At 40.5% G+C, this 22,223-nt stretch overlaps 1 protein-coding gene across 7 annotated transcripts in view; it reads left to right on the forward strand.

The window, feature by feature from the left end:
• tenm3 (teneurin transmembrane protein 3) overlaps positions 1-22,223 on the forward strand; it is a 404,606-nt gene that overhangs the window by 37,103 nt on the left and 345,280 nt on the right. For all 7 annotated transcript variants that reach the window (XM_088372494.1, XM_088372486.1, XM_088372491.1 and 4 more), the window contains exons 3-5: positions 180-291; positions 994-1,064; positions 11,959-12,243. In XM_088372494.1, coding sequence (XP_088228620.1) covers positions 180-291; positions 994-1,064; positions 11,959-12,243 — 468 coding nt within the window. The remainder of the gene's footprint in view (positions 1-179; positions 292-993; positions 1,065-11,958; positions 12,244-22,223) is intronic.

Consider the following 22,223-nt stretch of genomic DNA (forward strand, 5'->3'; position numbering starts at 1 on the left):
TTTCTTGTGCGCAAAGACTGCGCTACCAGTGTGCAATTGCGCAGCTGCGCAGCTTACAGGGAACACTGCCTGTGTTACGTTTGTATGAATGTAAACTACTACTACAGCAACAACCGAATAGTCATTGTCTTGTACATTACAAATCTATCTTCTACTTTTATCTATCTTTTATTCTTCAGGGAACAGTGAAGACTGTGCTATTGGCCACCAAGAAGTACGTGTTCCAACCCAGAAGTCTTACTCCTCTAGTGAGACCCTCAAGGCCTTTGACCAGCACCAAGACCAGACCAGGTGAGAAATTAAATTATACTTGTAGTATTAAGTCCCATTTGATACTAAACAGTGGTTATTTGCCTTGTCATGGTTATAAACACTTATTGTCAAAATCAGGTACCGATTGGTAATCTACATTTTGTAGAAACTGGTCTGCAGTGGTTCTAAGCAGGCTGTACCTGTACCGTAAGGATGAGAGACAATACTCATGGTTGCTATTGGCACTGTTGGGGCTAACGGCGTTACCAACACCATTGTAGATTTCCAGGAACAAATAAGAGACTCAATTTCTATGTTAATTGTTATCATGATTTTACCGTTACTAACAGTGAAATGTGACACGTTACTTAAGATGCTTCGCACGTGTCAGGGCGCAACACAGATACGTTTCCGCCTCTCAGCAGACTAATTTTTGACTCGCTACACCTTGCGTCAGCCAATCGGGTTCAAGGAATGTGTCACCTGATATTCTGCGCAATGTTGGGCAAAAAACAAAACAATGATCATCGTCGCTGTTCGTGCCTATCCCGGGATGTACAATACTTCTTTAAATAAAACAAAACGGATACAGATATTAGAGTTGTATACGTTTCAAAACAAAACAATATTAATTTGCATTGTGGACTCTCACTCCAATTTAAAAGGAACCTAATTATAGGAATACCCAATTATCATGAAAAGTCCCCTTATTACATTATTTCTAACATCATGTTTTGACAGGTTATTTTATGGGACATCGAAAGGACACAAGGACATAGTTCATCGCGAACAAGATGAGTACAACATAGATGGTGAGTATTAATTTAAAAGCATGCATGCATATATAAATAAATAGATAAATGATAAATAAAATAATTGCATCATTTTATATATATATATATATATATATATATATATATATATATATATATATATATATATATATATATATATATATATATATATATATATATATATATATATATATATATATGTATAAACCATGTTGGCCCGAATATAAGACGACCCTGATTATACGATGACCTCCTCTTTTTCAAGACTCAAGTTTGAAAAAAGACTTTTTGAACACCAAATTTAATAGTTATACAGAAAATAATTACAGTAACATCTGAAACAAATGATTATAACAATATATTCGAGAGAAAAGGCATGTTATTTTGCCTCATTCAAATCATGCAAAAACTGTCTATCACACCTTAATGAACATTTAAATATTAAACTAAAGTGCAATCACATTTGTAATTGAAAGGCCTTTGGTTTTTGAAATGTAAATAAACCAGTCTACTGTGATAAAACAACAAAATTGCAATAACTGCATTAACCATCAAAGTGAAGTCGAACTAACTGTAGTCTTGAAACAAATATGAATAAGGAAAAACATTGCAATAAAATAATGCAAACTGCTACCACTATTGTTGGGGAGCCTGAGGACTCTATAGGGGGTTGGCTCGGATGGTGATGCTCTTTTCGCCCCCGGGTCTCGGTCAGAACACAGAAGGGAAGACGTGGTTCAGTTTTGATTGATTTACTGATTTATTGGCAAAAAAGTAACAGGCGCTGTGGCTCATAGGGGCATACAGGCAAACTGGCAAAAGGGTATAGGCACATGTTTGGTCGTAAGGATGTGAGAGCAGGTGTGTGTAGTGTATATGGGTGAGTCTTTGGCTGTGTGAATGTGAGTCTTGTGTGTGTGATTATTGTATGAAGCGTGTGAAGGGTGTGTGTGCGAGTGTGTGTGCGTGCGTGTGCGTGCGTGTGTGTGTGTGTGTGTGTGTGTGTGTGTGTGTGTGTGTGTGTGTGTGTGTGTGTGTGTGTGTGTGTGTGTGTGTGTGTGTGTGTGTGTGTGTGTGTGTGTGTGTGTGTGTGTGTGTGTAAATGAAATACTCTCGGCAACAAACCAAACATAAATGATCGAGACAACAAAATATTTGCTGGCGACCGTTAGTCGCCTTGCCGCTGCGTTACAGCTACTCGTGCGATGAGAGGCGAATTAAAAGGAGTGCGCCGGAGCTGTCAATCAAACGGCGCACACACGAAGCAAACTACGATCGGACAAACGGCACAACAGTGGACAGTAGTAACAATGAAATGTATATACTCACTTTGTGTCAAAGACGCACACGTCAGAGATGGGGACTCGAGTCACTTTGACTTGGACTCGAGTCGACTCGAGTCGCTGTTTTGATGACTTGTGACTTGATTTGACAAAAAATGAAAAAACTTGAGACTCGACTTGGACTTGGAAGTTAGAGACTCGGGACTTGACTTGACTTGAGACACGATGACTTGAATGACTTCAGTGTTATTTAGTTTATGTTTTCAGTTTGAATATAAAATTAATAATACATTTTAAAAATATATATCGATAACACGGTAGGAGTGCAGGCTGAGAATGGCGTTGTCATGATTGGATCACTACCCTGTCAATCAATCAGTCGTGCCCTCTCTACCTACCGAACGTGTTTATTGGAGAATCACGCCTCTTTATATCAGACATGCGGAAACATGTCAGCGGGAGCGGTACCGCGAGTCATCACCTTCGGCTATTGCAATTACTTTTAAGACGGCAAAAGACGGACAGCACAGTGCGAGATATGCAACAAAAACCAGTGACGTGCGGTGAGGGTTGAGGTTGGTGAGGCACAAACTGTACTGTATGACGCTAAGGCACTGACTCACAAGTCAGATTTACAAGCATACATGGTTGTTATCCCATGCTTGATTAAATTTAATAACATTTTGAACACACCACTGTACATTTAAACACACCACTGCAGTATTCTTACCTTTACTTGTAAATGAAGTATTTACCACTCCTTTTGAAACGAATGTCTTGTAGTCCGTCCCGGGAGGAACGTAGTTTGAATTAATCCTCGCAAATCTGGTGTTGGTCTTCCCTTACTTATGATTTCTTGCTTTGACTGACAGTCAAGTTTTGAAAAATTTCTTATCTTCGAGATTATATCCTCCATTTTCAGGGGAAATAAAGCCAAATAGCAACGCGTTAGCATCGAATGTTGTTGGTTGTTTTTCTTTTCTTTTTTTTTTCTTCTTAATTTACTCTCGCATTTACTCGTGTCGTAGCTCACTATTGCCCCATTTTTCAGGCAAAAGTATTGGCTGCCTCAAGGCACGCGCCTTTTCCCGCTGACTGCAAGCACGTGCCGTTTGCACGCGCTCACTACAGTGTGTGTGCGTGTCTGTGTGTGAGTGGTGCACACGCTCACACGCACGTCCTGAGAGGCACTACCTGTCACTGCCTCAGCCTCCATGATTCTCGTCTCCCGTTGTTATTTGAACAAGAAATACAGCTATTTTGACTATGAAAATGATCCAAATGTATAGGAAACACACCAAAATTGCATTAAAAGCATAGACCACAGAACAGCTATTATATTATGATTTATTATATTATTCATTTTTAAACAATTTATGGTGACATCTGAGGAAACCATGTTGAGCCCTTTAATGCCCCTGGTGGCAAGGTGAGGCACTGCCTCACCTGCCTCATGAGTGCACGTGCCTGTTTCTGACAATGTTGAAAATTGAAGTTTATAGAGCTCTGGTGTCTCCAGATGTTACAGATGAAACATAAAATGTTTCTAATGCTCTTTGTGTTTCTTCTTTCAGATTTTTTTCAGATTTTTTTTTTCATATTTGGAACTCAAATGTGTCAGACACTGTCGGCAGACGTTCATTTGTTTAGATTGAGCTGTCAATAAATCATTGTATGAGGTAATTTCTTTTTTGTTTGAGTCCATGGTGTATTTTACTGAATATCAGTAATTACAGTGTAAATCCAAATTATTGTCATATTTTTTAAACAGGTTAGACACATTGGACAATGATGGTTACTTAAAGTTACTGATATCTTGTCTTTTCACCTCTAAGATCAGATTCTGCGGGTAAAATTGCAATAATAAGATGACTTGACTTGGACTTAACTTGACTTATTTAAGGACTTGACTTGGACTTGACTTGACCTATTTAAGGACTTGACTTGACTTGACTTGACTTGTCTTGCCAAGGAAAAAAATGACTTGGGACTTACTTGAGACTTGAAGGTTAAGACTTGAGACTTACTTGAGACTTGCACATGTGTGACTTGGTCCCATCTCTGGCAAGTCAAGTCAAATTTATTTGTATAGCCCTTAATCACAAACAGTCTCAAAGGGCTTCATATAGCCAAAATTGACAATTATTCTCAGAGCATCCCCTGATCTTAAGCTCCCAAAAAGGCAAGGAAAAAATCAAAGAAACCCTGCCAGGGGAAAATGAGAAACCTTGAGAAGGGACCACAGATGGAAGGATCCCCCTTTCAGGATCACCAGGTTGTAATGGATGCAGAGAGGGCACAAGTCATACATAATATGAAAATCAATGAAAAAATGGATGTCGGAGGTGCCCTCGATTGTCCTGGCAGTGTCTTCAAGGAGGTTGAGCTGCAGTTTCTTCATCTTGAATTGGTCCCCGAGAATCCAGCTAGCCGCTATCAGCTTTTGCGCCACCTAACCCCCTCCCCAGCCAGGGAGGGGGTGGGCAGAGAGAACAAAACAAACTCCGGCCAAATCGACCACTACAAGTTAGTTAAAGGCCATCTCATAGAAATATGTCTTTAAACATGTCTTAAATGTTTCTACTGAGGTAGTAGTTCTAATATCCATTGGTAGGGCATTCCAAAGCTCTGGAGCCCGAATAGAGAATGCTCTAGAACCTGCAGACATTTTCTTGGCCCTCGGTGTAACTAAAAGACTAGCGTTTTGCGAACGAAGGTTACGAGACGGAACATAAGGAACAACTAGGTTGACGAGATATGAAGGCGCTAAGCCATGCAGTGATTTATAGGTTAGTAGAAGAACCTTGAAGTCACATCTTAAATGGACCGGGAGCCAATGTAATTTGGCTAATATTGGGGTAATGTGATCAAATTTTCTTGACCGTGAGAGCAGCCTCGCAGCGGCATTTTGCACTAACTGTAGACTTTTGATGCGGGACTTAGGAAGACCAGAGAATAATACATTACAGTAGTCCAGGCGCGACGTGACGAACGCATGTATAATAGTTTCCGCATGCCCGGTCGAGAGGATAGGACGAATCTTAGCAATATTACGAAGGTGAAAAAAACGCAATCCTGGTTATATTCTTAATGTGTTTTTGAAAGGAGAGCGTTTGGTCAAATATTACCCCGAGATTAGTTACCGTATCACTCTGAGTGATGGTACGGTTATCTATAGTTATGGTGGTTTCCTTAAATAAGTGTTGATAACGAGTAGGACCAATTATCAACATCGCAGTTTTATCTGGGTTAAGATGAAGGAAGTTGAGAGAAATCCATTGCTTGATCTCCGCAAGGCACGCCTCGAGATTACAACAGTCCCGCGGATCTGTCATCGATAACGGCATATATAATTGGGTGTCATCCGCGTAGCATTGAAAACTAATATTATATTTACGTATTATGTCCCCAAGCGGAATCATATAAATATTAAATATAATCGGTCCGAGTACCGATCCCTGTGGGACACTACACGTAACGTTATAGAGCTCAGAGGACGTATTGCCATGGACCACTCGGTGCGTCCTGTCTGATAGATAGGAATAGAACCAGCCTAGTGCTGACCCTGAGATACCAACACAATTTTTAAGACGCCCTAATAAAATATCGAAGTCTACAGTGTCAAAGTCAGCACCAAGATCGAGTAGTAACAATACAGACGACGTATTTGAATCCATAGCTATGAGGAGATCATTAGTCACTTTAGCAAGTGCTGTCTCAGTGGAAGGATTAGCTCTAAAACCAGACTGAAAAGAGTCATATCGATTATTAGCGACCATGTAATCAATAAGCTGCTGCGCTACTACTTTTTCAAGAAGTTTTGCTATGAATGGGAGGTTTGAAACTGGCCTATAATTGCTGAGACAGTCCGGGTCAAGATTTGCTCGCTTAAGTAGCGGTTTAATAATAGCGGTTTTAAAGGCTGTTGGCACTATCCCAGAGGAAACAGACAGATTGATTATATTTAAGACGGACGGTCCTAAAATTGGAAATAATTCTTTAAGTAGTTTGGCTGGAAGCGGGTCGAGTAAACATGTTGTTTGTTTAGCCGCACTAACCAATTTTGGCACACGTTCACAGCAACATACTCAGTCGATACCAGACACCTTTAACTTACCGGTGCGCACAAGTGAATAGGTATAATGTCTAGACCCCGAATGTAAGACGACCCCCACTTTTTCAGTCTTATTTCAATGCACAAAACATCGTCTTATATTCGGGCCAATACGGTATATAAATATGTATGTATGTATGTATGTATGTATGTATGTATGTATGTATGTATGTATGTATGTATGTATATATATATATATATATATAATATTATATTATATGTATATTATATGTATATATATTATATGTATGAATATTTAATTTGCTTTTGTGATTTGAAAGCTGATACAACTATTACGAGCTGGTTAAATCTTGGAAAAAAATATACAAAATAAAGAAAAGAAATTGAGCTCGTACTGGCACATTGTCTGAATTTAAATAAATTACCGTATTTTTCTGACTAAATGTAGCTCCGGAATATAGGTCGTATTAACCATAAAATGCACAATAAAGTAAAAAAAAACATATATAAGTCACTCCGGAGTATAAGTCGCATTTTGAGGGAAATTTATTTGACAAAATCCAACATCAAGAACAGACATGAACGAGCAACAACAGACTAAACGATATGTATGCTAACGTGACAAACACAAACGAAGAGCTGAGAACGGGCCTGACATAACATTCAGAGTTATTCAAATAACTATTACATAAATAACACATTTATCAAGTATCTGTGTCACTCCAATTCATTAAATCCATCGATCGTCCTTTAGGAAACAATGCCGCGTATGCGCCGCGCCGCTGACGTCTAAATATTCTAAATATTCCACAGACCCATATAACGATATATAAAGTATATATCAAATAACTCATATAAACAACAATAATCTCAAACCATCTGTGTCACTCCAAATCATTAAATCCACCGATCAAATTCCTCGTCAACAACACCGCGCGTACGCCACCTACGTCAGCCTCGTCGTTATTCCACAGATCTATTATATAACAATATTGTAGCGTTAACAAAGTACTAGGAAAGACGTGGGTTTGGTAAACGACTCTTTATTTAACAAAACAAGAGTTCAACGAGCCAACAACTACTGAACTGTAATGATAAAAACATATACAAGATACTACACGAAATAAAATATATCAAATAACTATAACATAAATAGTTCACCGCCTCACGGCCCCAAAAACTGGTGTGGACTTCCAGGCGTGTGGCAGCGTGGACTTCCATCCCCGGAGGTAGCACTTCCAGCCACGGAGGTGGAAGAGAGCTCCATAGAATAGGACCGGGCGTGCGTAAAAGCCATGTCCGAGCCCCATCCACCGTCCCCGGACAGCCACCCGGCCGAGCGCCGGCCCCCGACTTCCATCCACAGAGGTGAAAGAGAGCTCCGTAGAGTAGGACTGGGCATACGTAAAAGCCATAATAGTTTTTCAAACCTGTGTCACTCCAAATCATTAAATCCTTCAAACTCTTTGTCCTCCGTGTCACTTACAAACAAAGCCGCTAATGGTGCCGGTAGTATGTGGGGCCCTACGTCATCTTCATCATCCCGTGATCGAATCCTTTGTCCTTTATGTAAACAACCGCCGCGCCGCTGACGTCACTTGCAGTTCAAACTAGAGTAATCCCTTGCAACATCGCGGTTCGTTTATAGCGGTTTCACTTTTTTTTTTTTTTATTTTGAAAATTTGTGAAAAAAATCACATACAAGTCTCTCCTCTGTATAAGTCGCCCCCCTACCCAAACTATAAAAAAAAAAACATGATTGATAATCCGAAAAATACGGTACATTGAGTACAGCAGTATGACAGAATTTAACACATTATGCAATAGTAAGTATATCGCTAAGTAAATGTAAAAATAAAGGGGGAGGGCAAAATAACAAATTGTAATAAAATATGCCAACCATCAGAGTTGCTCTCCAGCACCAATTAATACAGCATTATTTTGGGGAAATTCTTATCTGCTTTTTTTCACAGTTTGTCTAATTGGAGCTCATTTAAAATTAATACAACTTCTAATTGGAGAGCAGCACTCTTCATCTTCAGCTGTGACATTAATTACAGAAAGCTTTTATAATTCCCCTTTCATTTGCTGATTGAAGATGAAAAGGGGCATTTTGTGATTTTTCAGGTCATTCATTTGCCCCTTTTCATTTATTTTTCAATGGACTGATATGCATGTAATCCAAACCTGATTTACTGTTTGAAAAATAAAGTAGCTCAATTTCACCTCCATACTTAAATGCCCCATCTCAAATGTATTACTATCATCCAAATTGAAGGCATTTGTTGCCGCTATTGTTCATTAGAATTTACCTTCTCCCTGAAAACTGAAACCAATAAGGGATATGGAGCATGACGGGAAATGGCCAAAAGCAGCTTCACATTTATGTTGTACTGTGTTGTCTGTCCATTTTGCTGCCAACGGTGTGTCTTCATCACGGTGTTCAACCACCAGACGGCCTATTTCGGTAAACACCACCACCATGTTCAAATCTAGACAAGCCTCCAAGTCATCTGACTCTGACTCATTCCTGGGTGCAGATGGCAGGGAGAATGGGGGACATGTCCTGTGCTTAGAATTTCTCCGTGCAAAAAAGCTCCAAGGTTTTTTTCCCCAAGAAAATCTTTATTCGTACATTGGTCAAAATAAATCAATACTCCCACCTCCCAAAGTAAGCTTTTAGGTGTACACATTTGACGTCTGTTACATTTGTGAAATATTCTTGCAGTATTTCTGTATGCCATAAAATATTGAGTCTTAAAATAAAATCAAGGTTTTTTAACAAATTTGTTTGAGGCATGCTCATGTTGGGCACTATGAGCCCTATTTTGGTAGACTGGCGCCCTTGCATTTGATGCAAAAGCTGACGGAAATACATTTTCGTTGCTGGGACGAGCCTAGTAATTGGCTGGAAATTCGTTGAGTTGACTTTGCTCTAAATAAAAAGGGTTGCATCGTAATTTTCATGTCGGGGTAGGTCCAGTTTAGTGTTTTTGTGATTTTGGCTGACCATGATACGCCTTGTTGCGTTTTGTTCAAGATGTCCGTCGTTGAGCAAAGAAAACAAAGATGTGGAGTAATAGTTGGTTCTTTATTTGCAAGATCTTGGGTTGCTTCATGGCAGTCACTACAAGTGCACTTCACCAGATGAGAACAACGTCAGACTCCAGATCAGAAGGTTTTATACTGTCTGCAAGCAGGAATACGGAAGGGGAGGGGAAAAGAAGGAAAAACATATCCTCATAAGAATGTCTTGTTATCTACTGAATGTTTTGTATCAATGTGTCATGACGTTAATGAGCTCTGCCTTATGTGTAATGGAAAAAACTGTGTGTGCCATGTCTGTGCTCTGATGGAGTGTTTGTATAAATTAATACAAAATGAATATAAAAATTTTGAACATTGCTGTTGCTCCCTTTTCAGCCTCAATAAGCGTTCCGGTGTATTGTTAAAAAAAGGAAAGCCCCTTGCCCGTGCTTACAATTGTGCTGGGCACAAAAATAAGACTCCAGTTCATGGCGCAGATGGTCCGATGCCATTGGTGGATTTTGATCAAAGTGCAGGGAGACCGTTTCTCCATAGCAACTGTGTGGGACAATTCTTCTGAATCATTGTAGGAATTATTAGTAAAAAATACATGATTATCATCATAATATTGTTTTAGGTATGTGTGTGTGTGTGTGTGTGTGTGTGTGTGTTTGTGTGCGCGTGTGTGTGTGTGTGTGTGTGTGTGTGTGTGTGTGTGTGTGTGTGTGTGTGTGTGTGTGTGTGTGTGTGTGTGTGTGCGCGTGTGTGTGCGTTTCCTTTTTCTTCAATTTTCATTTTATTCATTTATTTTTTTACTGAAGGCATGGACACGAAGTAAAGCCGTGTCTAAGGGCTTTAGCTCACTGTAGTTCCGGAAATACGTAGGCTATATTGCGTACTTTGACCTTGAGCAAATGTTTTTTTGCAGAAATTGGGGTGTCTTGCACTTTCTGCCATGTCTAGACTTTCTATGCAAATAAGGTGCGCCAAATTTAAAGCGATGGGAAGAAGCTACATGACTAAATGACTGTGCTGACACTCACATGGGGCAGACAGCCTTCATCTACCTGTGCCCAGCAGCATTGGTCTCCAAATTTATCAAAACCTTGTCTGGCCCCACCCCTTTTGCGCCACACTGCGCTAGGCTTGCGCCCTGACTGAAAATAGGGCACTATATACGTATTCTTTAATTTCTGAATATCTATTACAAAATATTTCATTGTATGGTATGCATTTTAAATTGGTCATAATTCATAGTGTTTATGTGAATGAATTGTTATAAGTACTTAATAATAACCAAGTTGTTGTTATTAAACAATTGTTGTCATAGTGTATAGTTTCAAAAATTCCATCAGTGATATCATCACATTGTAATGTGTAATGTGACTCCATCCCCCACCCCCTTTATTATTCTTTGGGTCAGGCCGCAGTTGTAAATAATAACTTGTTCTTAATTGTTTGCCTGGGTAAATAAAGGTTAAATAAAAATAAAAATAAATTATTGGTTAATTCACGGCCTGACCTCAGAGAAAATTAATGCACAATGTGACAGTTTTTAATGCCTTCAGTATCATATTTACAATGACCTTTTACATTTTACATCTAATAGCAGCAGTTGAAACTTGGTATTTTGCTTGTATTTCACTTTATGGTTTTATTCAGTTTCACAGAAAAAAATATTTGCCCAGCGATTGGCTGGTGACCAGTTTGCCAATTGCCCAAAGACTGCTGGGACAGGCTTCGGCATGCCCACAACCCTTTCGAGAATGAAGTGGTTCAGAGGATAAATGAATGAATGAATAGTTAATCTAACAAGATGAATAACTTGAATTTATTCATACTAAATTCATACTTTAATCACAAAAGTTCCATATTTTCAAAAATAAAAAGTTGGCATGCTTATTTTTTTGTCGTTTAATATTTTTCCCGGGTTTCATTTGCATGAAGTGACTAGCTATCCATCCCTTTTCTATTGGGCCTGCCTTTATTGGGGGCCATTAGTAAGCAGCAGCCTATCCCTGCAGCCGCGCCCAGGTGATTTTGTATCAGAGACAGGGTGCAGTCTGAACTCACCCCCAATCAATTGCAGGGCTCAGAAAAACACTAATCAGTCACAATAACACCAATGGACAATTTGTATTCTTCTGATTCTGATTTTTTTGGGGATAAAAAAGCAGATGCATTAACCACTCTCTACAGTGCTGTCGTCAAGTCGATTTTATTATCTACCGTATTTTCCCAACTATAAGCCGCTACGTTTTGCACAAGCTTTGAACCCTGCGGTTTATAGTCCAGTGTTGCTTATCTATGGACTTTTCATGATTTTTATAACATTTGAGCATATGATCTTATACATGGAAATTAAACGTTAAAACACCTGCGGTTTATAGTCCAGTGCAGCTTGTATATATAACAGGATTTTCCCCTAATTCTAGCTGTATAATCAGATGCGGCTTATAGTCCAGAAATCACGGTATATTGCCTCAAATGGTTCAAGAAACATTGAAACAGCCTAACTATATTACAGGTCATCATTTTAGTCTCCGTCAACTGGGCATCTGCGGTCCACCATCACGCCAAGGCCTAGCATTCTGCTCTGAGATGTGCCTCCCCCACGGTGGTTTCTCTGTTGCTACAGCCCAGGACCAAGATGTGGACAGTCAAGTTATGATGTCACCAGAGAGAGCTATGCGGCTGTGGGACCGCGGGGGTTTGGGAAAGTCATCTCAGAGTTCCTGTTTATCCAGCCGCTCCAACTCAGTGCTGACTCTTACCGATACCGAACACGAGAACAAGTCCGACAGTGAGAACGGTAGGACAGAATTTTTGTCTTCTCTCCGATGTCTTTTGCTCTTGTTATGACCCTGTCCTGCATTGTTCCATAAACAATATGTTCTATGACATTCCATGGTGCTGAAACCAAATGTCATCATAAAATGATAGTGTGATGAATCACAAAGCTAAAGTATTTCCTTACTTTTTGAAAAAATATACAGTAGACGTGGTATAGAGTGGCTAAGGTACTAGTTGTAATTCCTCAACCTGAAGGTTTGGATTTTCTACTGAAACCCCACCTGTAAGTCCCTGCTTGTGATGCAGTGTCATTGGTGTGTGAATGAACTATGACTGGGCGAAAGAGATGTGAGATGTTCAGTATAAGCATTTTCAGTATCTTGACTGCTGTACATTTGGCATCATGTGCAGGTGTCCAATAACTTCACTTTTTTAAAAGTGAGGATAACAAAACAGAGTATGGTTATAGTCTGTATAATGCTTGGCTTACAGGTATGTGGTTACCTCTGTGTGTCTGTGGTTACATTCATTATCCTCAAAGCATGTTTGTCAAACAGGTGTGATTTTCATAATTAATTACGGCAAAAAAAATTCTCAGTGACATTAATGTATACACATTCACAAACAGAGTGTACACTGTATTTTCATTAAGACATACTAACACTCCTGAGTGAGTCTTCATTAAGAGACGATGTGATAATTAACACTGAGTTAAAGTGCTGAGTCGCTGCATTTCCCATATTAAGTTTGATAATGTTTTTATTAGATGACATTATGTTGTGTATGTCAGAGCTCTAGTGAATACACTTCCCCTCTAAAAGTGAGTCGTCGTCAAGTTTTCAATGGCTAATTGACACTTAAAGATGCAGCTGTTTAGTTTTGAGTGGGTGTTTGGTGTGCAGCTCATTATATTAAACCTGTGCTATCTCTCATTTCCATGTTTGATTAAATAGCTGAAATGCCAACGCATGGTCACTTATGGGACCGCTTCTATCCAAAAGCATATACTGTTTGCTTCTTATGATAGTGCTTGCTGCATTATTCTCAGGGTGGTGAACTCTGCTGACAACTTATTGTTGCAGAAGTTTAATGGCAACTTACTCTGACAATAGTTTAAAGCAGTGTTTCCCAACCTTTTTTCATTCACGGCACACCTTTTCGTTGGAAAAAATCTCGCGGCACACCGCCACCAAAAATCTGTTAAGCTCCTATATTAAAATCAGTTATATTACAACGAAAGACCTAAAGTCCATTTCCTATACATGTATGGAGAGTCGAATAAGTTAATAGAAATAAATACTAAATATTCTTTAAATTGTATTCCTTTTTTTAAATAAAAGTGACAGTTTTTTTAAAAAGGTTTTAGACGATGTAAGAAATAAACTATTTAAAGTGATTGTGATTAAAATAATCAACGTGATTTTTTTTATAGTTTTAGACTAGGTCTATAAATATTGCAAAAATAAGAACAAAGTCACTTTTAAAGACGCTCTGCTGTTCTGACAGCAGCTGAGTGGCTATCACAGTCGAGGTGTCTCGACTTGACTGTTTATTTTATGTATGTGAAAAATAACCAATCCAGGTTCTCCGGTTGAACTGCATGCTCTGATTTCCATTGGACGACAAACGCACCACAACCGTCATAGTGTCTGTCACTGTTAGCAAAAGCACACAGCAACACACACATAAACTGAATATGTGCCGATGCAATACAATCAGACCGACACAATATGAAATCTCAAAATTCTCCGATTTTCCACGCATGCACGATTAGCAAGTGGCTGACCAGGCCTTGCGCGAACCGACCAGTGGTTTGGCGATCCTGTTTACAATGCGCTCCGTAATTAATATTGGACAATCCCACGGCACAACTGAACATCTCTCACGGCACACCAGTGTGCCGCGGCACAGTGGTTGGGAAACACTGGTTTAAAGTAATGGTATTGCTAAAGAATGATGTAAGAAAAAAGATGTAAGAAAACATCACGGTGGCACCCTCAGCTATAGCTTTACTCGCTGTTTTTTTATTTGGTTGTTTTACATTTAAGTCCTAGAAGTGCTCCATCCATCTTCTATACCGCTTGTCCCCACAGGGGTTGCGGGCGTGCTGGAGCCTATCCCAGCAGTCATCGGGCAGTAGGCGGGGGACACCCTGAACTGGTTGCCAGCCGATCGCAGTGCACACAGAAACGAACAACCATTTGCACCTGCACTCACACCTAGGGACAATTTGGAGTGCTCAATTGGCTACCAAGCATGTTTTTGGTATGTGGTATTTTTGGCATGTGGAAGGAAACCGGAGTGCCCGGAGGAAATCCACACGGGCACGGGGAGAACATGCAAACTCCACACAGGGAGGGCCGGTGGAATCGAACCTGCACCCTCCTAACTGTGAGGCAGACGTGCTAACCAGTGCAACACCGAGCCGAAGTGCTTTTCATGCAAATATTTACTGTAATGATGACATGACTTGGGTAGACTACAAGTACAGTCTAGGGTAGAAATTTGGCTTCTCTCTCTCTCTGTCTGTCTCTCTCTCGCTCTCTCTGTCTCAAACTTTTTCAAGTCCATCAAGTCGAATTAATGTGTTGCTTTTGGTCTTTCATCGGAAGAAGTAACTGACTAGTAGAAGTGGTTATGCTTGTTCAATAAGACGCACGCACACACACACACACACACACAAACACACACACACACACACACTCAGAATCCATGGTGCCAGTCATATTCAATAGCAATCTGGTGCTGACCACAGAAATCAATAACTAACACACTCACTTCCTTGAGGGATTAACTTTGGTGCCACAAACATGTTGATTTCTTTCTTTTAATGATATCAAGACAATTATCTGAGCAAAAAAAACCACCGTTATCAGTAACAGTAAAACAACTGTACTTTTCAATGGAATTACTTCATATTTTTTTTAATTAATAGTTAGACCAATAGATATTACCTCTAAAACTATACAAACCTACCACAGTGAATGGCCAACCGGCAAATTATAGTTTAAGAGACAATTTTCAATTGTAAAAGCTTAATTAGCACTCCTATCGAGAGATACACATAACGAAGATACTCCATTGACAGGAGCAACAAGTTCTCCCCTCTCCGTCCTTGACTTCCATCTACTTCCATCTACTCCTTCTATCGTCAAGCCCTCTCATTTCTCAGAATCCATTTCGAAAGAATCCATTACCAGAAGTGCAGCGAGAGAACAAGCAAACAAGTGAGCTTGACAATGAGAATGAAAAGAAAACCATAATAAATTTTACAGTGACAATCAAGTCCTTCAATTAATACATGGCAAGCTATTGAAACATTAATGGTGGATTCCAATGTTGATTTGTTTGCATGGTTTTGTTTTGAAATTGAGAAGATATTCCTTGGCTTGTGAGAAATATCAATTGTGCTTAGTTGTGATGTGATTTTCTCTACACCAATGGGAGATGGACATTTTTGTATAGTGTAATGCAAGCATACACTTTTTACAGAAACATAGGTCTAATTTCATTTTTTTTCATTCACATGAACTACAGTGTTCTATTTTTCTAGTGATGTGTTCTAGTGTGTGAGTTAGGGATAGTGACATTTTCAAGCCGAGAATTATTTCAAATATCAAGCATATCAAGTTCAGGTCGGGTTTCATGTCACATGGTAATGGGAGAAGTATTGATGAACTGTTATGTAAGAACTTCCCTCACACAAACCAACACCATAACATTTATCTCAACTTATTACTCCACCTCGTAAAGATACAATGTGAATCTGTATTAGTATACGTACAGTGCTCTCTTGCTCTCACACACATGCATACACACAAACAATCATTATTGTGTGGTGCAGTGTAATGACTGGATCAATAGCTCTACTGTTCTTACAGGATCATTTGGCCTCTGAAGCAAGTGCACTGACAGCCACTATATCATTAGGACATTACCGCCCTCCCTCTCCTATGGTACCACCCCCTGCCACTTTCCCCACTTCTTATTCATTTGTTGTACAGTGGCAGATGCGTTCCAGAACCACCCGCAATAAACGAAGATCTGCAAAGTAGAAACGGTGTATGTATTATTTAGAAATTTAAACACCATTGTAATGAAATTTCCAACGCGTAGTGCTTCTTGTTTGCTGCTCGAGGGCATGGGTATTGCAAGTTAAGTTGAGGTGTGGTTTACCTTGTCTCTTGGTCCTAGAGGACATGGGTGTATTTCAAGTCAATTGGGGAGTGTTTTTTTTTCTAACCTTCAGAAATAACACACTGCACTAACCTGGGGAACATCATGCATAGCGAAACCTAAGTGAGTTATGGTTGCGCATTAATCTCCTGTTGTATTGTGGTCCTTTATTTATTAAGGCTTTGAAAACCCTCTCCAAAACAAACACATAATATGTATTGTCACGTGTCCCGACTCTTCCAACACCGGTTGATGCAGTTCCCTCGTGCGTGGCCGGCTGCCGGACTCCTGCGCCTCCTGCGCTTGTCTTCAGTCACGTCTGCAGTGACGCACAATGCTCAGAGACACGCCCCGCACTATCAGCACTCATTGCCGCTGTCCCGATTCCTTCTGCATGCCAGTGCATTTTTCTTTTATGTGCAGCTTTTTCACATCTCCGTTCCTCTCTCGCTCTGCTAGCCGGCTGACGCAACCTCCGCGCTAGACCTCGTGGTCACGCGTCGCCAATGTGGAACTGCGCGCGCTGATTAGTGTCAGGGAATGAGTGGAGCAGGGCGACTAAATGCAGCTTGGACCAGGGTTTATTGAAGGGAAGGGGGGTAGGTGAACAAAGACACAGGTGAGAAAGAGGCTCATGGACAGCGGGCAGGAAACAAAATTCGACTTGGACCAGGAACCATGAGCCTCCACACGAGACCGAGGGGAAATAGACGAGCAGTACAGGAACAACAGGAACACAGAATTAACAGGAGACACCGACAGGGAGAAATACACGGGCAGAGTTCAAATACAAAAGGGAACAGGTGACAGTCATTACAGTGATGAAAGGGGTGTGGCTGAGGAAGTTGCCGGCTGAGCGAGCGCCCTGTGGCACGGACGTGACAGTTAGCACTGATTGCTGCTACCTGTACCGTGTTACCCGCTGATTAGGGTGTGTATATAGATGTCGTGCTATTTAAATAAAATATACTGTGTATTGTGTTTTAAGTTTGTTTTCTTTACAAACTGCAGTCTACATTTTGTTGTTGTTGAGAGTCATTAATAGTTGTAATACTTGTTTTGTCTGACCAAGGGAACAAAATTTATATTTTGCTGATAGGACTTTACCGAAAGGTAGTTACTTCTCTAGTGACTAATAACACTTAATCACTCATCATCAGCCGGAGGGAGTTGTGCAGCAACTTCATTCATCAGCAATTACAGTGGTACAAGGGTATATCAAGTGTGCTCATCCAACAGAGATAATTAAATACACTGCTGAGGGACTTGAAAAGTAAGGTTGTTGATCTAAAGGGGCAATGTGTGTGTGTGTGTATGTGTGTGTGTGTGTGTGTGTGTGTGTGTGTGTGTGTGTGTGTGTGTGTGTGTGTGTGTGTGTGTGTGTGTGTGTGTGTGTATGTGAGTGCACGCGCGAACGTGAGTGCGCGTTCGTGCATGTGGGTGTAATAAACGATCTGTTTTTGTGGATATTGTGTGATTAGTCAAATGTTTAACCATTTGCTGTACTTTGACCATCATGAAACCTGGAATTGTTTTACACAGTTTGGCTTATGGGTGTTTGATTTTTTTTTTTTCTGCCCCTCTCTTCCTTTCTCACAAACATACACACTCATGCTGGTCTTCTCTAAGGTGTTGGGAAGCTAGTGATATTCTGGCTGACCTCAGCATATGGCTAATTTTGCTTTCTTTTTCATTTCTTGTTTGAATACAAACCCACAAGTTCTCACATTGCCTTTCCTGTTCTTGGCAGACATTTCTAGTGTCATATTGCCTCCACTAAATGTGATTATGACACACAACCAAAAGCTCTTTAGCCGCATGCGAGAGCATGAGTGTATGTCTGTGTGTGTCTGTATGCACATACATGCACGCATGTGTATGCATGTGTTGAATTGGTCCGTGGAAAACATTTATACTTGTAACTCATAACACCTCGACTAAAGAAATATACTCAAAACAATGTGTGGCCTGTAAATTGCTCAACAAGGAGTCAAACCAACAATCTTCCATTTGTTATATCTACCACCCAGGTCAGGCAGCCTGTCATGTTTGCCTGCTGAGTGGGTTGTGTGTTTGTCATACTTTTTACTTTAGAAAATAAAGTACACAGATTTCAGAAAAATAATCGAATATTTGAATTCCCTGAGACTCCCTGGCAACCCACCTAGTCTCCAAAAGTTGTAGATACGTCTCTGCAACTAGCAGAGAAAATCCTCACTGGATAAAGGACTACATAAGGTTATGGGTCGCTGTTCCCAATCAAACATTGTATAGAATCGAATGTCAACATCAGTTCTGGTGAATTGTTTGTCCAAATGTATAATGTGTTTTTAGTTGCCAGATATCTTTTCTACACAAGTCTATGATTCCTTTAGTTTGGGTGTTTTCATGCACTTTGGTGTCTGAGAAAGCAGATGCTGGGACATCAATAAATATAATCCTGAGTGGGTTCAACATCACAGCAAAATCTGTGGTAGCTAAAAACAGCACTGATTTTGGATAATGGTGTGCACATTGGAAGACAATTACTATGTTCATGGTACATGAACCTTTGCTTTGAGAGCTTTCTCTTTTCAGGACTTGGCTGTTTTTGAGGTTATGAGTACATGGCTATCATAATGTACAAAACGGAGAAAATGTACTCCGTATTATCTGCAAAAATATGCCTTCATAAATATGAAGTCCTGCTCAAGTTATTTTTGTTGTTTCTGAAAGATGCTAATGACTTACTGCACTTAACTGGAGCCAACAAATGACAAGGGAGTGACGATACTCACTGCGATACATCACCATATTGTGTAAACAAACTGGAATTTGAAGAATGACAAGAACTGATGTCAGTTGGATAAGTGGTACAAAAAATAGGGATGGATGGATGGATGGGTGTGTGTGTGTGCATGCGCGAGTGCGTGCGTGCGTGCGTGTGCGGGCGGATGGACGGACAGATAGATGGGCGGGCGGACAGATGGATGGATGGCTGCTTCTCCACACGAGCCTGTCCCAGCTTTCCTCGTGCAGTGGGCAGGGGACACCCTGATTTGGTTGCCAACCATTTCAGTCAATCGCCTCAGACATTTTCGTTTTTTTGGCACAAAATGTCAGAAACCTTTTGCCTCTGTTCTTGGATAAGATACACCCGCGAGACCACAAGATCACAGGGGTTCACGCTGAGAGTTGACTTCACGCAATAAGAACCGAGAGCTACTGTATGTATTTGTAAACAATAAACGGAAAGCTGCACCAACGAGACCACAAGATCACAGGGGTTCACGGTGAAGAGTTGAGTGCACAAGATAACTGTGTAAAAAGAGAGCTATTTTATGTTATATTTAAAAGGCTGGACGACGGATCTTTTTAAGAACAAGCTTTAATGTGGGGCCTTTTCAGTAATGAACACATCCACGAAATGCAACACACAAGCTCAACTTCCGTACATGCGCAATGCCACGGTAGGTCCGGGTGCCTGTGTGCACTTACAAGACTGCTAGAGAGCATTTGGATGATCCAGAAGAGGATTGAGAGAATGTCATATGGAATGTCAAACATCAGACGGGCCTGGACATTTACTGGCTGAAGCAGGGGAACACGTCTGGCACTGCAGGATTTGAGTTACTGTGTGGTTCTGGGATTTTTGTTCACTGTTCTTGTGATCATTTTGACCCCACGGGGTGAAATCTTGCCTGGAGCTCTGGATCGAGGCCATTATTGACCAAATACTTATTTTCCACCATAACTTGCAAATAAATTCTTTAAAAATGAATTTCTGGATTTTTTTTTCATTTTGTCTCTCATAGGTGAAGTGAATCTATGATGAAAATTACAGCCATCTCTCATCTTTCAAGTGGGAGAACTTGCAGAATTGGTGGCTGACTAGATACTTTTTTACCCCACTGTATGGACTACCTACGTATGTTACACTGTATTTGTAAAAAATAGACATCCTTTTGTTCATATTGATTTGCTTTTTGGACATTATTTCCAGGACTTTGGCTCATTTACCATGGGTGAAGAAGTACATTGTGTGTTTAATTTGTGTTATTTTGTCATGTTTAATTTATTTCAAGCTTATTATTTCAAATAGTTTAAATGTCAGACATGTCAAGTGCCACATACGGACCATGTAAGGCTATGCTTCAAGATTTTGGTGTACTGAATTTTTTGTTTATTGTGGTTTTATGTATTGTTGCTTCGTAACGCGATGGATTTGCTTTCTGACGCTCCTTCTGGAACGAATTAGCATCATCTGTCGGCTGCTCTGTGGCGCATTGGTTAGCATGTTCGCCTCACAGTTCGGAGGGTGCGTGTTCGATTCTACCTCTGGCCCTCCCTGTGTGGACTAGTCAAGTCAAGTCAAGTTTATTTGTATAGCCCTAAATCACAAGCAGTCTCAAAGGGCTTCACATAGACAAAAATTGACAATTATTCTCAAAGCATCCCCTGATCTTAAGCTCCCAAAAGGGCAAGGAAAAACTCAAAAAAGAGGGAGCGAAAACAAACTCTAGCCGAATCGGCCACTACAGGTTGAAATGAAAAAAGTGGATGTCCAAGTCAAAGCGAAGAGCTGCCGGAGGTGCCCTCGATTGTCCTGGCAGTGTCTTTGAGGAGGTTAAGCTGCAGCTCCCTCATCCTGAATTGGTCCACGAGAATCCAGATAGCCACTGTCAGCTTGGGTGCCACCTAACCACCTCCCCAGCTGGGGAGGGGTTGGGGGAGGGGGTTGGTTAGAGGGAGCGAAAACAAACTCCAGCCGAATCGGCCACTACAGGTTAATTAAAGGCCATATGATAGAAATGCGTCTTTAAACGTGTTTTGAATGTTTCTTCTGAGGTAGCAGTTCTAATATCCATTGGTAGGGCATTCCAAAGCTCTGGAGCCCGAATAGAAAATGCTCTAGACCCTGCAGACATTTTCTTGGCCCTCGGTGTCACTAAAAGGCTAGCGTTTTGCGAACGAAGGTTACGAGACGGAACATAAGGAACAACTAGGTCGACGAGATATGCAGGCACAAAGCCATGCAGTGATTTATAGGTTAATAGAAGAACCTTGAAGTCACATCTTAAATGGACCGGGAGCCAATGTAAATTGGCTAATATTGGGGTAATGTGATCAAATTTTTTTGTCCGTGAGAGCAGCCTCGCAGCAGCATTTTGTACTAACTGTAGACTTTTGATGTGGGACTTAGGAAGACCAGAGAATAATACATTACAGTAGTCCAGGCGCGATGTGACGAACGCATGCATAATAGTTTCCGCATCACCAGTCGAGAGGATCGGACGAATCTTAGCAATATTACGAAGGTTAAAAAACGCAATTCTGGTTACATTCTTAATGTGCTTTTGAAAGGAGAGCGTTTGGTCAAATATTACCCCGAGATTAGTTACAGTATCGCTTTGAGTGATAGTACGGTTATCTATAGTTATAGTGGTTTCCTTAAATAAGTGTTGATAACGAGTTAGACCAATTATCAACATCTCAGTTTTATCTGGGTTAAGACGAAGGAAGTTGAGAGACATCCATTGCTTGATCTCTGCAAGGCACGCCTCAAGATTACAACAGTCCCGCGGATCTGTCATCGATAACGGTATATATAATTGGGTGTCATCCGCGTAACATTGAAAACTAATATTATATTTACGTATTATGTCCCCAAACGGAATCATATATATATTAAATAGAATTGGACCGAGTACTGTCCCTGTGGGACACCACACGTAACATTATAAAGCTCAGAGGACGTATTGCCATGGACCACTCGGTGCGTCCTGTCTGATAGATAGGAATAGAACCAGCCTAGTGCTGACCCTGAAATACCAACACAACTTT

This window comes from Syngnathus floridae, chromosome 4, assembly GCF_059516105.1.
Source record: "Syngnathus floridae isolate MCC-2025c chromosome 4, RoL_Sflo_1.0, whole genome shotgun sequence".
In the NCBI taxonomy this organism is placed as follows: Eukaryota; Metazoa; Chordata; class Actinopteri; order Syngnathiformes; family Syngnathidae; genus Syngnathus; species Syngnathus floridae.